Source organism: Protomyctophum bolini (genome assembly GCF_963924005.1).
Source record: "Protomyctophum bolini genome assembly, chromosome: 1".
Classification (NCBI taxonomy): domain Eukaryota; kingdom Metazoa; phylum Chordata; class Actinopteri; order Myctophiformes; family Myctophidae; genus Protomyctophum; species Protomyctophum bolini.
This window is the reverse complement of record NC_137862.1, coordinates 37,481,704-37,496,970: the sequence shown is the minus strand read 5'-3', so window position 1 is coordinate 37,496,970 and position 15,267 is coordinate 37,481,704. Positions and strand designations below refer to the sequence as shown.

The 15,267-nt window shown below is 43.0% G+C and overlaps 1 protein-coding gene across 1 annotated transcript in view; it reads left to right on the top strand.

Annotated features, from left to right (window-relative positions):
• cdh16 (cadherin 16, KSP-cadherin) overlaps window positions 1–14,908 on the top strand; it is a gene marked incomplete at its 5' end in the record, with an annotated part of 35,601 nt that extends 20,693 nt beyond the window's left edge. The window contains 6 exons of the mRNA XM_080768634.1: window positions 4,309–4,550; window positions 5,077–5,207; window positions 7,754–7,993; window positions 12,390–12,506; window positions 14,392–14,508; window positions 14,610–14,908. Coding sequence (XP_080624760.1) covers window positions 4,309–4,550; window positions 5,077–5,207; window positions 7,754–7,993; window positions 12,390–12,506; window positions 14,392–14,508; window positions 14,610–14,710 — 948 coding nt within the window. The 3' untranslated portion in view covers window positions 14,711–14,908. The remainder of the gene's footprint in view (window positions 1–4,308; window positions 4,551–5,076; window positions 5,208–7,753; window positions 7,994–12,389; window positions 12,507–14,391; window positions 14,509–14,609) is intronic.
• Between the last annotated feature and the right edge of the window lie 359 nt (window positions 14,909–15,267).

Genomic DNA, 15,267 nt, shown 5'->3' with positions numbered 1-15,267 from the left:
TTTTCCCCCGTCTAGACCAAATCTCTTCACCAAAAATAGTAGATTTGGAGCTTGTGGATCATCTATTTTTTTTAGATTGCATCATTGAGGACAGTATTTCTCTTTGGGGTTTGTGCTGCCAAACATCTAAATTTAGTAACTAATATTTCAAAATGAGACAGAACTCTTATCATGGAGTTATAGTGCAGAGATTGGAAAAAGCCTGCAGTTGATATTTCAATCAGGCATGCCTAAAAACAAGATTCCCGATAGATAGAATATCTGAGCTCAATAATCTCTCCTATACTTGGGGCACCTCACCCTGTGCACACCTGCCTTTCATAGTCCAGTGTGGTGTGAACTAGTTTGGTACATGGACAGGGTTGTGTGGCTGTCAAATATTACTCTTACTCTTAAATACTTAAGTGTTCAAAAGTACAAATTACAAAATACACTTAGTTTGTATTAATATCAATCTATTGCTGTAGGCCTATTGAAATTAAAATTAAAAAAACAAAATCCAGAATAAAACTAAATAACAAAGCGGAAAATAACAAATCTCAAGCTCAGATTGGCTATTTTCAAAGAATAATTCAAAAAGTGCTAAAGTATTAGTTACCGGTAATTCATAGTGTAGAGACGTGAAAGTCATACACTCCAAACATATACAGTACTTAATATTCAAGTGAAGTACAGATGCTCAAAGAACGTACTCAAGTAAATGTATTTTGCTACTGTCCACCACTGGTGGCTGTGTATTGTGTGTATCTGTGTTTTGACACTGCTCTCTGTAAGTGGGCCAATGCAGGAGACACTATTATTTTCAACCTCTCAGTGGGAATTGATGAATGTGGATCAACCGTGCGTTGCACACATGCTGCTTTGAGTTAAAACAGGAGATGTCTGAAAGCCAAGAATGGAAAACATTGTTTCTGGCACTTTCACATAGAGAAATGATAATCCCAAAGATTGAATTTGTGTCTATTTCAACCACTTAACCACTAAACCCTCTTTAGACTTTGTAAACTGGGCCTGAGTTGGCTCTGTACTTGGACCGCTTTTTTCAGTCTACACAATATTTCCTTGACAAAAATAGCCAATCTACAATCTCGTACATAGGCTATTTTTGGTTAGTGTTCCCCCCAGAATATGGATTCTGGGGTTCAATTGGTTAACAGCTGCTTCAAAACACATATAGATTGACTCTGGCATGTTGGAATCACACTCCAACATGTTTAGCATCGTTGCAGAGTTTATTTAGTTAACATTCCACCTCAAATTCTTTTCAAGAATAGCCCTAGCATGATCAAAGGGCATCAGCGTAAATGCTCATGGTCTCAGCATATGAGATCATTTTCTGAAGAGATGGATTGTTTCATTATAGCTATATTAGACACTGCTCACAGTCCAAGTGAATCATTATGTTGTGTGAACACTGAACAGACATGGCAGTTTAGTGAACCATTTTAGTAGCGGCCTTCAGTCTCGAGAGACCATGGCACAAGCGCACTTGGATTGGATCAGGTGGTGCTGAGGTAACAGTGCTTTGTGTGTCTGAGCAGCCCAACACGTGCAAGGCAGTCTCTTTGGCAGCGATGGCATCTGAATGCGCCGCCGTCGCCTGCTGACGCCGATTGAGGTGCCTTGCGCCTAGCTGCTCTCCTTTCTGCTGCTGCTTTGTTCAGCTCCGCTTCGCTCTTCTGGATTCCATTCCATATATATTTACCAGTGTATATAGATATACTGTGAGAAGGAAGAGTGAATGAACAATGCTGTTTATATGATCCACTCACATGATCGTCATTTTTACAACAATCATGTCAGGATATGATTTTAGGACCCAGAAGCGGACGGAAACAGATTGAAGGTTAAACAGAGTTTTACGGTAATTGTTAATTGTTCAGCAGTTCACATGAAATTAAGTCCAACAGCAAGTCCATGAACATAAATCAACAAAAAACCCTGGCAATCAAATCCAATATCCAGCAGGCAAAAGGAAGGTCAGAATTCAGGCAGGTGGTCAAAAAACAAAGGCTAAATGCAAGCAAACTGGTGGGACTGGGACTGGGACTGGGACTGTGGCAGAGGAGCAGAGAGCACAGGGACACAGGAATATAATCTGGCAGAGAACAAAGAGACAAGCAGAGTTTAAGTAGACTGAGTGTGACAAACGAACAGACTGGCAGAGAACAAAGAGACAAGCAGGGTTTAAGTAGACTGAGTGAGACAAACGAACAGAGTGCAGGTGTGAAGCTCCACTCTGATTGGCTGATTGAGAGTGAGCAGATGAGTGGGAGTGATGGCACTGGAATGACAAGAAATGACAATTAGTCGGGGCAGAAGCACATAATATGTGCCATATTATGGCAACAACTAGAAGTAGTCACACCCACAGGCAAGCCCAGACCCAAGACTCAGACTGTATTCCTGACAAATCAATCAATAAAGGCCTTATCTTATCTTATCTTTATATCTTATGTTGAAACATGGGAGGAGAGCTGGGACTGGAGGATATGATTTCAGAGATTCAGGAGAAATCGTGATGGCTGCCGTCACACTATGGAGATTATGAAGTATTTTTTTTTACACAAAAGTCTGATTGAAAAACAACAGGTATTAAGATTTCATTGTAATAATATATATAAAAAATATATATAAATATATATAAAAAAATATATATATGATTGGCTTAATTAAACATAATATTTGTTAATAGTGACAATATTGCCACCATTCAAATAACTCAAGTCAATCAATGATTACGTTTGTTAATCTAGTAGTCCATATTCTAGTGTATGCCTACTCATTTGAATTGTTTTATTAGTAATTTATGGCAGAATAGAATACAGTACATACACATTACAGTACATGCATGTACACACACAGGCACACAATCAATTCAATTCAATTCAATGTTTATTGCATACTCAGGGGAATCCATATCACAGTACAAAACAACAATACAATAGATTAAAAAAAATATATATAGAAAGAAATATACAATAAAAAGAACCATGTTCAGTTTCGAACATACAGACAAGTTCGCCAATGGTTCCACAGTCTGGAGGAGAACCTGACAGAACTACGTATCGGGTTAGTAATGACATCAATGATGTCATTTACTGACTCAGATAAATCTATACATAAGATTGCGTAGCACAATGACACAATCACTTCCAGTCATCAGCATTACTCACCCACTCCTCCAGGTCTGACTTTCCTCTCCCTAGCAACAGAGATGCACTCAATGAAATCCTCACTGTTAACTGAACTCAGAGAGTGTATCCATCTGTACGAGTTCAATTAATGCTGAGGTTTTTAGTGTGTAGCAACATCGTGCCAGACAACAAAGTAGATACAACGTTATATCATTTATAATGATATATTGTAGACATTACCCAACCAACAAACTATAACTGTGTACAAGCTTGTTTAAATAAAATAAAATCTAAATAGGAGCTAATGAATATAGGTTTGGTGAGGTTTTGAAAAAGAAAAAGTAAAATGGTTACAAATGAGTTTACTTAGGACAACTGGATAGTGATGTAATCTGACTACTTTCACTTTCATTTGTATTGCTTAGTTAATTTACTTTAAAAAATATGTTAAAATGTAACATTGAACAACAATAATGCAAATTTACTGAATTTTTAATATCAAGAAGTAATGATTGTGTCCATTGCAGGCGATCGATTTAAGTGACTATAGTGTAGCAGGATTTATAGCACAGCAGCATGTTCTCGTCACGGAAAATGTTTTGTTGGTGACACGGTGAATCAAAAGACCATTTACCAGTAAGTCCAGTGTCTGGCTCAGATACAGCTGAGCACTGCCAGTAACACCCAGTTCCTCTCCTGCAGGTTATTTGACCAGAAAGCGGAGAGTGATAGCAGATAACATAGTGTATCCATGTGCACACACGTGTGTGTGTGTGTGTGTGTGTGTGTGTGTGTGTGTGTGTGTGTGTGTGTGTGTGTGTGTGTGTGTGTGTGTGTGTGCATGTGTGCATTACAGTATGTGTAACACAATTCCTGGCTAACCTATGACTTCCGTTAAATTTGTCTCAGCCCACGATATCAACCTTTGTGACTCATAATGGTGTCTCAAGATTCTGATACTTAAGAAACGTCTTAATTTTGGCTCTCCTCCAGGAATCCATCCATGCACTTCCAACTTTCCAGGCCATGAGTGAGAATTTAAACACAGCTGTCTTTGGAAGGCCGATTTCCGTTACGATCATGACTTTTTTGTGTTACAGATCATTTCTGGAGCGACCTTTTTGAAACATGTCCATGGTGTGTGTGTGTGTGTGTGTGTGTTCATTTGCAGGTGTTGGATTTTGAGCGTGAAAGTGAATACATCCTTGTCCTCAGTGCTCATAACCCAGTAGCTCTTGTGCGTGGTCGCTACGGTCCTGCATCCACCGCGACCGTCTCCATCTACGTTGATGACGTGAATGAAGGTCCAATCCTCTCTCAAAGTCACTATGAGGTCACAGTCAGGGAGGGCGAGGAACCGGGACGGGTTATAGCTACTATTCGGGGTTATGACCCTGATTCTCACCCAATCAGGTATGTCGAGTAATATTTAAGATGAGAGATTTCACAGCTGCACTGAGAAACATGATATTTCAATTAGGGACGCACAATATTTAAACTTTGGCCGATATACAATTACTGATTAACTTAAATCAACCAATACCGATATTGCAACACGTTCCAGTTGGGTTTGCCTTATACCTGCTATACAGTCTGGGGCAGATGAAGACTACAGAAAACTGTACATTCTTCTTACTGGCCTACTGATGTAATGCACATATTAGTTCAAACCATTTTCAACTAGTTGACCCTTTTGAAAGCTTCCCTGGAAAACACTGATTGAGTCTTCAACCTGTTGATTAATTGTGCGTCTCCCTAATTTAAATTAGATATCTGAGGGGCCTCCTATGCCCAGCTTTGTGTGTCTGTGTGCACCCCATAGCCGGAATGTGATGATGTATGATGATAAGAGCGCCCCTCACTTCACACAAGTGTGATAAAAAAAAAGAAAAGAAGAGCTTCACGATTCCTCTTTCCTGTATGTGTTTTGGCCATCCAGGTATTCTCTACGAGGAGACACCAAGAGGTATTTCTCTATAGGGAAGTACTCTGGTGAGCTGAAGACTGTGCAGGCTTTGGACAGAGAGGAGAACAGCACCTACACTATGGAGGTTGTCGCTCTGGATGGACGTAAGGCGACCACACAAAAACACTTGATCTTTCCTAAACAAATGATCCCTTATATGAAGAATGAGAAAAGGATATCCGCTTGAGATGTATCATCTCGTTTGTCGAGGGGGTCCAGCAACATACAGCAAATACAGAGCAATACAGTAGACAAAACCTTTACAACAAATACATCCATGCAGACATTACAAAACAAAACAGAAAGCTCTCCCAAGCTGGCCGCTCCCACCCCACCCAGGGAATAAGGCACTTACGGGTCTGTAACTCTGAGAGTGTACACATTGAACAAAATGGACCCTTATAGGTCCATTTGATTCCATTTGAACACTCTCAGTTGGGGGGGAGGGGGCTGTGATATTAATGCATAGCTAACTGGGGTCATTGAAATAAAAAAAGGTTTGAGAATGACATCTATGGTAAAGGTAATGCAGTGGTGCAGTGTGTCTATCTACTAGAAACTCAACATATACATGCAATGATATCCCCCCTGTGACATAGGATTCGCAACGTGAAAATAAAGCTATTGAGGGTATGCGTGTGACACATAGGTGTGACATCATCATTATATCCGGAAGTTATGCGGGAATGCCTACTGAGTGCTAAAAAATTACTTTCTGGCCTTGACAGTCCATACATCCAAACAGAAAAGTCCTATTTGATTGAATTAAATGACTTTAAACAACATTAAATTCACTTTGTCATTGTCACTCACTTTGCCACTCGATCTGCCATTCACTGTATGCATGCGCATACCCTCTATTGTCTTATGCCACAGATAAAAAGGAGAAAAAATGGCACGATGTAAAAAAAGCTAAAGGATCATAACTTTAATGCCTAGGTTCACAGAAAGCTCAAGTCCTGTGAATACAAGCTCAGCTCATGTACACCCCAAAGGATGTAGTGAGTGACCCTCTTGGGACAAACTGAGGATATTTCCATCACGCAATAGTTGAATTATGCTTATACATCCATCCATGCATCTTCAACAGCTTATCCAGAGTTGGGTCATAGGGGCAACAGCTCCAGCAGAAAGATTCAGACTTCCCCCTTTCCCAGACAGTCATGTCACTTCCTCCTGGGGATCCTGAGGAGTTCCAAGGCCAGTGTGGAGATATAATCCCCCATCTGGTCCTTGGTCTGCCCTGTGGCCTCCTCCCAGTGGGACGTGCAGGGAGGATCTCCCATAGGGAGACACTCCGGAAGCATCCGCACCAGATGACCCAACCACCATAACTGGCTCCTTTCCAAGTGAAGGATCAGAGGCTATACTCAGAGTCTCTCCCAGGTGACTGAACTTCTCACCCTATCCCTAAGGGAGATGCCAGTCACCACTCACCCTATCCCGAAGGGAGATGCCAGGCAGTCACCAGAGAAAACTCATTTTGATCTTATAATTTCAGTCATGACCCACACTGAAGAGAAAAGTAATACAGCAATTAATACAATGAGTTAATTTCTATTAATTTGCTTAAAACATGTTTTTGCAGTCAACCCGGAACAAAGGACAAAGAAGGGCGCAACAGTTTACCCCTTTTAGCCCTTCTAACAAGCTGGGCTTGGAGACCGGCTATTTTCAAATAACTTGTATGGAAATGTGTAGGAAAAATTATCCGCGGCCTAATACATATCAGTATGATACATGTCAGTATGAGTACAGTATGATACATAATCAGTATGATATGTATTAGTATGGTATTAAAATACCATGCTTGAGGACCACTGCACTACTCCATACTAGGAGCATCATAAGGCGTGAATGCAATGTGTCACCTCATGTACCTGCAGCCTGCGGGTGCTCTACACAGTCACGACATCAGGACAAGAAATCTATTCCAATCCAGATCCTTATCAACAGCTGCTATGAGTCACGCACGCACACACACACGCATGCACGCACGCACACGCACGCATGCACACACACGCACACGCACGCACGCACGCACGCACACACACGCACACGCACGCACGCACGCACGCACACACACACACACACACACACACACACACACACACACACACACACACACACACACACACACACACACCAAATACAATTCAGCAAACACAAATAAACTGCACAGATGAATCTTCCAAGCAGCGTGACACATGGAGAGACATACAATTGAGAAGAATGTGATAAAAGACTGGATTGTTATAGCGGGCAGCAAGAGCACTGAAATGAGGAATGTTGCATTATGCTGCAAAGTAGAACTGGGTTTTCTTTGACGGGTGGCTGGCATCTCCCTTGGAGATAGGGTGAGAAGTTCAGTCACACGAGAGAGACTCGGAGTAGAACCGCTGCTCCTTCGCCTGGAAAGGAGTCAGCTGAGGTGGTTCGGGCATCTGGTTAGGATGCCTCTCGGGCGCCTCCCTAGTGAGGAATTAATATTATCATGATAATATTAATCAGGACCCTCAAATTAATGAATGGCATTTGTGGTTAAACTGATTTTGATACTATATTCACTCGTTTTGCTAGGGACCTCCGGAACCCCCTCAACGACTCCTGGGGATTTTACCGTGTAATGAAGTTTTTGTTTGCACCCTAGGGAACTCTTCGTTGTCTGCTTCCACCCTGGTGACTGTCCAAATCCTAGACGTGAATGACAACAGCCCGGTGCTAGTGGGGGACTACTCCTGGAAGTACCTGTGCACACCTCGCTGGGAGGACCAGGCGCTGGTGTTGGCGTCACGAGACAGCGACGGGCCACAGCATGGAGGGCGACTCAACTTCTCTCTACGCAGCGATGCCACCGTCCGACGCAACTGGAAGCTGACTCCTATCAATGGTGAGGTTGAACACGGTCTGCATGTCAACGACCTGGCATGCATGCATGGCATGTAGTCTACCATTGTGTTTGTATGAAGTGTGCGTGAGAGTGAGTGAGTGAGTGAGTGAGTGAGTGAGTGAGTGAGTGAGTGAGTGAGTGTGTTGTGTTATGTGTCATGTGTGGCTGTGTGTGTCACTGCTTGAGACTGTAAGAACTGATTGATTGAACAATGACGTCAGTTCCCCACAATGGTTATCCTTCCATAAATTGCCATAGCAACAGGGTTCCTTTGTAATCACAGTGGTTCATATACAGTATAGGTTGAGTCAACGCTTATTATACAGAATTAGACCAAGTAGAACTGCTCGTCCACTCCTCCTGCTTCCTGTCAGTCAGTCAGTCAGTCAGTCAGTCAGTCAGTCAGTCAGTCAGTCTGTCTGTCTGTCTGTCTGTCTGTCTGTCTGTCTGTCTGTCTGTGTATTTATCTGTCTATTTATGAATGAAGCCCTCATAATTGCTCACCCTACCCATTGTGCATGAATGTTATTAGGCACCAGACAGTGGCCTTGTGGTAGAGTGTCCGCCCTGAAACTAGGATGTCGGGTTCGATTCCCAGCCTGGTCATACCAAAGACTGTAAAAATGGGACCCAATGCCTCCCTGCTTGGCACTCAGCATCAATGGGTTGGATTGGGGGGTCAAATCAACTAATCAAATTATTCCCAAGCGCGGCACGGCTGCAGCTCACTACCCCAAGAGATGTGTCAAATGAGGAGAACAAATTCCACTGCGGTAACATGTATGACAAATCGTACGACTTTGACTTTGAGGCGTAAAGAACATCAGGGTGACCTGATAATATCAGCTCACAATGAGCTGTGACCGACTTCAAATTCGACACACACGTTCCACACCACAACAGGGGGTGCAGTGGCCGGTGTCGAGTCGGTCGGACCCACGGTTGTCCAGAACCGGCCCTAAAAGGCTCTGGACCGTGCCGGTCTGTATGTCTGTGTGTAATCCCTGTAACTCGAGAACCGTTAGCCCCACCGGCTTCAACACACACTTCGACACGCACGTTCCATGCCACAGCAGTGCCCGGTGACGAGTTGGTCGGACCCCAGCGTCCATATATGGAGCTGGCCTGTTCTGACCTCACAACACTCTATATTTGGGCATGCCTGACACAGAACTCCACAAGCTGGCTGCATATACTCCATATTTGGGCATGTTTTACAAGGAACTCCATATATGGGCATAAAAGGAAGACAGACATAATATGTGGGTGGGGCATTCATTTCCAACTTGCATCGTTCCAAGTAGGCCAGTGCCCAACGCATAATATCTGGGTGGGGCATGCATTTCCAACTTGCATCGTTCCAAGTAGGCCAGTACGCTTTAGAGGCCCACCACGGGCACCGTTCTAGTTCATTATGAAGGGAAGGCATCTACACTGTATAAAGCATTAGAGATATGGGCTTTATAGAAAGTGTTGTGTCAGTCAGCGGTTGTGAGAGGACACCAACCATCACAACTAATACTTACATCTCATGGAGAGGATGATTGAAGTTTGAAATGGCACCAGCTGAAAGCTCATTGTGAAAATACATGCAATTAAGATATGCCTCATATGGTTAGCTGGCTTTTGAATAACTCCATTTTCAGAAATGTAAGTTTCAAGTGGTCTCTAGTATAGACATTATGAACGTAAAATGTCACATTTGGTAAATTGTAAATTACGTTCCTCAGGAGGGAACATTATAATGTCCTGTGAAATGTTTTCACTCGTGACTAAACGACTCGGTAGGTGTGGATTGGGAGTCTAATGACTAACGATGCATGCTACCAAGCTGGCTGCCAGAAAGGTGTTTTCATGTGAGAACCCCCACGGGTGCCCTATTACTTCCTAGCTAGTAGTGGGAGGGGGTCCAATCAGAGGCAGGCAGGGGCAGGTCACTGTGTGTCCCTCTGACACTGAACCGTCTACTTTTTGAGGGGCGCTAGCCCCTCCTATACTGTATGTCCAGCTTTGAGGGTCTGTGTAAACGCAAACATTGAAGACAAAAGTGAGGACTGGGGAGCGACCTGCGGGCCCGAATTTAGAGTATGGAATTTTGAAATTCCAAATGTGCAGGAACCCTGTACACAACAAAAATCTATTTTGGCAAAAGAATCCAACGGAAGTACACCTCGTACCACACTATCAGCAATCTCTATCATTGTTGAATAAGTGACACCTTCGTGCGACACCCCTGTGTTACACAATTGGATTCTGAAAGAGGGACAATGAAATTACTTTGGAAATAATTTGCACATTGAGTGTTTGCCACTGGACATTGTGTTGGCTAATGTGAATTTAAATGGACCAAATCTGCTTCCGTGTGCAGATGAACAGTGTCAGCAGGTGTAGAAGACTTGAAAACTGCCATTATCTATCTCAGTCCCACATTATTCCTTCAGAGATGTCTCGAACGGAAGTACCGTTATATAATGACGCTCTTCTGCAGCTGTAAATTGTCAGTGAGGTGCTGCTAAGTTAATAGTCTCCATTCTTAGTCACTGCTGTGACATTTTGTCATTTTGTCACTTGCAATTTTCCCCCTCTATCCACACTGCCACGCACGTCTTTGTTCAAGTTGGTAGCCTACCGATGATGTAAGCCGCTGTTCCAAACGGTTACTGTTCAGGAAATGGATAAAAGGACCTGTATTCCAATGGCTCCAATGTAGTTCATATTATTTAGTCCCAAGCGTTAATTCTTTCCACCCCCCCCCCCCCCCCCACACACACACACGCTTAAGTGTATTTTATTTATATATTTTTAAAAAATAGCAAATATTTCAGATCTACATGCTCATAAGGCGTCATATCGCGATACATTGTGAGGTTGTAGATCGGTTATTTTTGTTACTTTTGTGTGACAAAGTAGGGGATTCATTTACAAAATGAAAACCATAAATAGTTAAGATGGAAGGTCTCTGCCCGACAACAACTATGACAACAACCTATGATGTCACAGCTGGGTTCCTGCCAATTATTAGCGGAAGTTATTGTTGTACCAACAATAATAATAATCTCTTACAGACCATGCAGGCAAAATGCAGTGTCCCAATTCAGAGGCTGTCGTCCTTGGAAATGGGACAGCCTTGTTTGTGAGGCTGTGATGTAATCGGTCTTCAAATGCAGCCATCGAAGGACACATATAGCCCCTGAATTAGGACACGGCCAATAGTTTAGCTACCCCCCCCCCTTTTTTGTGTGTCATCACAACTACCCAGCCAAAGTTCTCAGTGTGACTTGCTCACATTTTCGGTCATTTGCAATACTAGAGCGGAGCCCGTTGGGCACTGGCCTACTTGGAACAATGCAAGTTGGAAATGCATGCCCCACCCTATTATGACTGTGTCCCTTTTATGCCCATTATATAGAGTTATTTGTCAGGCATGGCCAAATATGGAGTCTATGCAGATGTCAGAACATCATTGTGATGTCAGACCAGGCCAGCTTCATATATGGAGCCTGGGCAGGGGTCCTGTCCAGAGCCTGGGCAGAGGCGTTTGTGCGGTGGTGGTGTGGAACGTGTGTGTCGAATTTGAAGTCGGTAGGGCGTGTGGTTACGTGAGTAACCTGGACTACAGACATTCATGGCGATCTATATGGGTGATGTCAGAACATCAGTGTGATGTCAGAACAGGCCAGCTCCATATATGGAGCCTGGACAGGGGCCCTGGGCAAGTGGGCAGGGGCGTTTGTGCTGGTTTTGGACAACCGTGGGTCCGACCGACTCGACACCGGGCACTGTACTCCCTGTGGGGGTGTGGAACGCGTGTGTCAATTTGAAGTCGCCAAGTCGGCGGCGCGAACGGTTCTCGAGTTACGGGGAGAACAGACATACAGAGATGTGGTGCTTATTTTATGGCCACCGTTAATATCTGTACCTTATGAGAGAAAATATGTCGTTTGAAAACTATAATGTATATATTTTCCTTCACCTCCCATGAAGAAAAATCATGGGGGGTCCTTTTCAGTGGACTTTGTGCACATGCAGCATATCACGCCTGACTCTTAACAGTGGTGATAGAAGAAAGTAGAGAGATGTCCAGTAAGCCTCTTAAAACACTGAACATCAAGGGGAGGCCTGGTAATGGGTTAGACCCTTTAGATAAGGGTTCATTCACCCTGCTTGATAAACCCCTACTATTTACGGGACGAGGGTACCACTTTTATGTCACACCGCCTAGTGTGTATTTTGTAACCTTTTCGTGCAGATTAGATAAAGGGTCAGTGCATTTAGAACATGGTTCACATTACAACATTGTTTCCCTCAGAGCTCCCCCTTCTTAACTACATTTCCTCCACCACACACTCGCATGTGTTTTTCAAACATGTTAACCACTGAATGTTTTGTCCTCCAGACACACACACCAACCTGTCCTTAAACATCCCATACCTGGCCCCTGAGGTCTACACAGTGCCCTTCACCATCTCTGACAGCAGCTCCCCTCCCAGGAGCACCTTCATTAACCTGCCAGGTAACACACAAAGCAAAGTGCACGCGTGGTTCCCCATCCTTCTCCGGATCGGCGCCCACTTGAAAATGTTGAAAGTGTTCCCATCTTCTGAGTGTCTGAGCATACCCGAACGGCACAGGTTGGGAATCGCTGCACTAAAGCAAGCACATGTGAAGTTATGGTATAATGGTAATGCTAATGTGTGCAAGTTCACAAGCACTGCTGCATGGATCTTATTAAAGCAGCTATAACATTAATTGTAAAACTGTTTTTAATATTTAATATAATATTATAATCTATGTCCCTCAAACTTATTTCTAATAGTTTGAGCCTCAATCGCCACTCTGATATAACCAGTCCATGGCATTTCTGTTTTGCTTCTGAAGCTGTTTTAGCTGCAGTACCACAATGTCCTGAGGTGGTGGGGGTGCTGATATGCAACTAATATATATTTGAGTCATTATAATATTGATGCTAGATAAACACAGGCTAGTTTCCATTCCATGCCAGCTTGGAAAATCAACAATGGTGGACATTGTAAAATTGGAGTGGAAATACAAATGAAGGACTGAAGGGAGGAATTATACAAAGTAGGGTGACATTTATACGACATTTATACGACCAAATCAGTTGAGCTATTCCTGAGAGCAATTTCCATGAAAGCTCCTATATGATGAAAATCCTGACCAAAATTGCATATTTGTGGGGATAGAAAATACACAGTGGAGCTCAAAAAACACCCCCAAAAATTGAGAATGTTAAATTTGATGTTCTAGGTCCTTTAATGTAGCTATTTCCAGGCCTAAAATAACGAAGGTCTTCTAAATCTGGGGCCATGCAGTGCAATGCAATCTACCCTCAACACATCTACAGCACAAGCACCCCTAGTGCGTTTGAGTGTGTGTGTGTGTGTGTGTGTGTGTGTGTGTGTGTGTGTGTGTGTGTGTGTGTGTGTGTGTGTGTGACTGTGTGTGTGTGTGTGTGTGTGTGTGTCATGTGTGTGTGTGTGTGTGTGTGTGTGTGTGTGTGTGTGTGTGTGTGTGTGACTGTGTGTGTGTGTGTGTGTGTGTGTGTGTGTGTGTGTGTGTGTGTGTGTGTGTGTGTGTGTGTGTGTGTGTGTGTGTGTGCGCGCGCGCGCACGCCCAATTTTGAGTGCAGTACAATGCAATTTTGAATGTGCAATGCAATCTACCCACTACACATCACACCCACACCCACAGCACAAGCACACAGTGTGCTTGTTGTAGATATGATATGATATAGTACTTTATTGTCAGTTCACACTGAAAATTGTCTTGCGACACAGCAGCCAAGTATGCAGAACACATACACACATTTGACATAACACAAAGAACAAGACAATTTACATACATAAAGACATGAAGACAAGAGCAATATCCACCGCTTAGATTATCCTGTGGCTACTACAACTCCTGATTAAGCCTCAAGGTCGACTAGTGGACAAAGGACCTCTTTAGTCTGACTTTATTGTATGCTGGTACACCATATCTCCTTCCTGAAGGTAGCAACCTATATTCTCCATACAACACATGCTTAGTATTAGAGGTGATATTCCTTGCTAACCTTAGGATGCTGTTATCATACGTGGATGTATAAATTTTCTGAAGTTGTTGTCCAACAATCTTTGAACAAATGTTCAGTTGTTGCAGCAGTTGTGACTTTAGGGCTGCAGACAAACATATGTTGCGGGTAGATTGCACACACACACACACACACACACACACACACACACACACACACACACACACACACACTCACATGCACGTAAACACACGATACGCACACATACTCTCTGGTGCCAACCCTCCTCCCCATTCAGCATTTCTGAATGGGGTGAATTCGGGGTAATGGGTCATGATATAACACATGCATCTCTTCTCACTAGTGACAGTATGCCCCTGCAACATCAGAGGAAACTGCAAGATGGCTGCAAAGCAGTTACAAGGCATGCCAACTATCCAATCTACTGTGGGAATTCTACTTGGCACCTTTGCGGTGATAGGTAAGATAAAGGCATAATAAAAGTCTCTAATACTGTGCAGCATAAACTGAAGTATTAGTAAGACTCTTACTAATAGAGAGAGAGACTCTTCTTCATTTCAGGAACTATACTTACTGTGGTTTTTGTGAGACTGTCCTACCAGAACCCCAAACCACCCAGCAAAACTAATCAGGAGAGAGTGCCACTGAAGATCTCATTGTAACTGCAAAGCCCGGTCCAGAGAGCCAGTGTCTCAAATGATATGCTTGAAATGCTGAAATGTGATTGTATCTGATTGAATCAGGACTGTGTAACTTTTAAATAAGTCATGATGTGTTGTGTATGTTGGTATGGTAATGTGTCTGAAACATACTGTTTTATGTAGTCATGTAAACATACATGACTACTGACTTAATTTGCATAAAGGATTGATATGCTGAATTTGTTTTGATGTGTACTTTATTTTTACTTTTGCTTACTACATGATGGTGTCAGTTTTGAGGGCTTTTGTAATCAATTATACAGATTTTTAGCATCAAATACTGTAGCGTAGTGTGTGTTTGTGTGTGTGTGTGTGTGTGTGTGTGTGTGTGTGTGTGTGTGTGTGTGTGTGTGTGTGTGTGTGTGTGTGTGTGTGTGTGAGTGCGTGCGTGCGAGGGGGGGGTACATTGGGCCTTGATATATACCTAGCAACACATTTCATATACATAAATAAATTTGAAAAGAATTATCCTGTTGTGTTTTGTTTTTTCTCTCTCTTGGTATCTCTATTTATTTTCC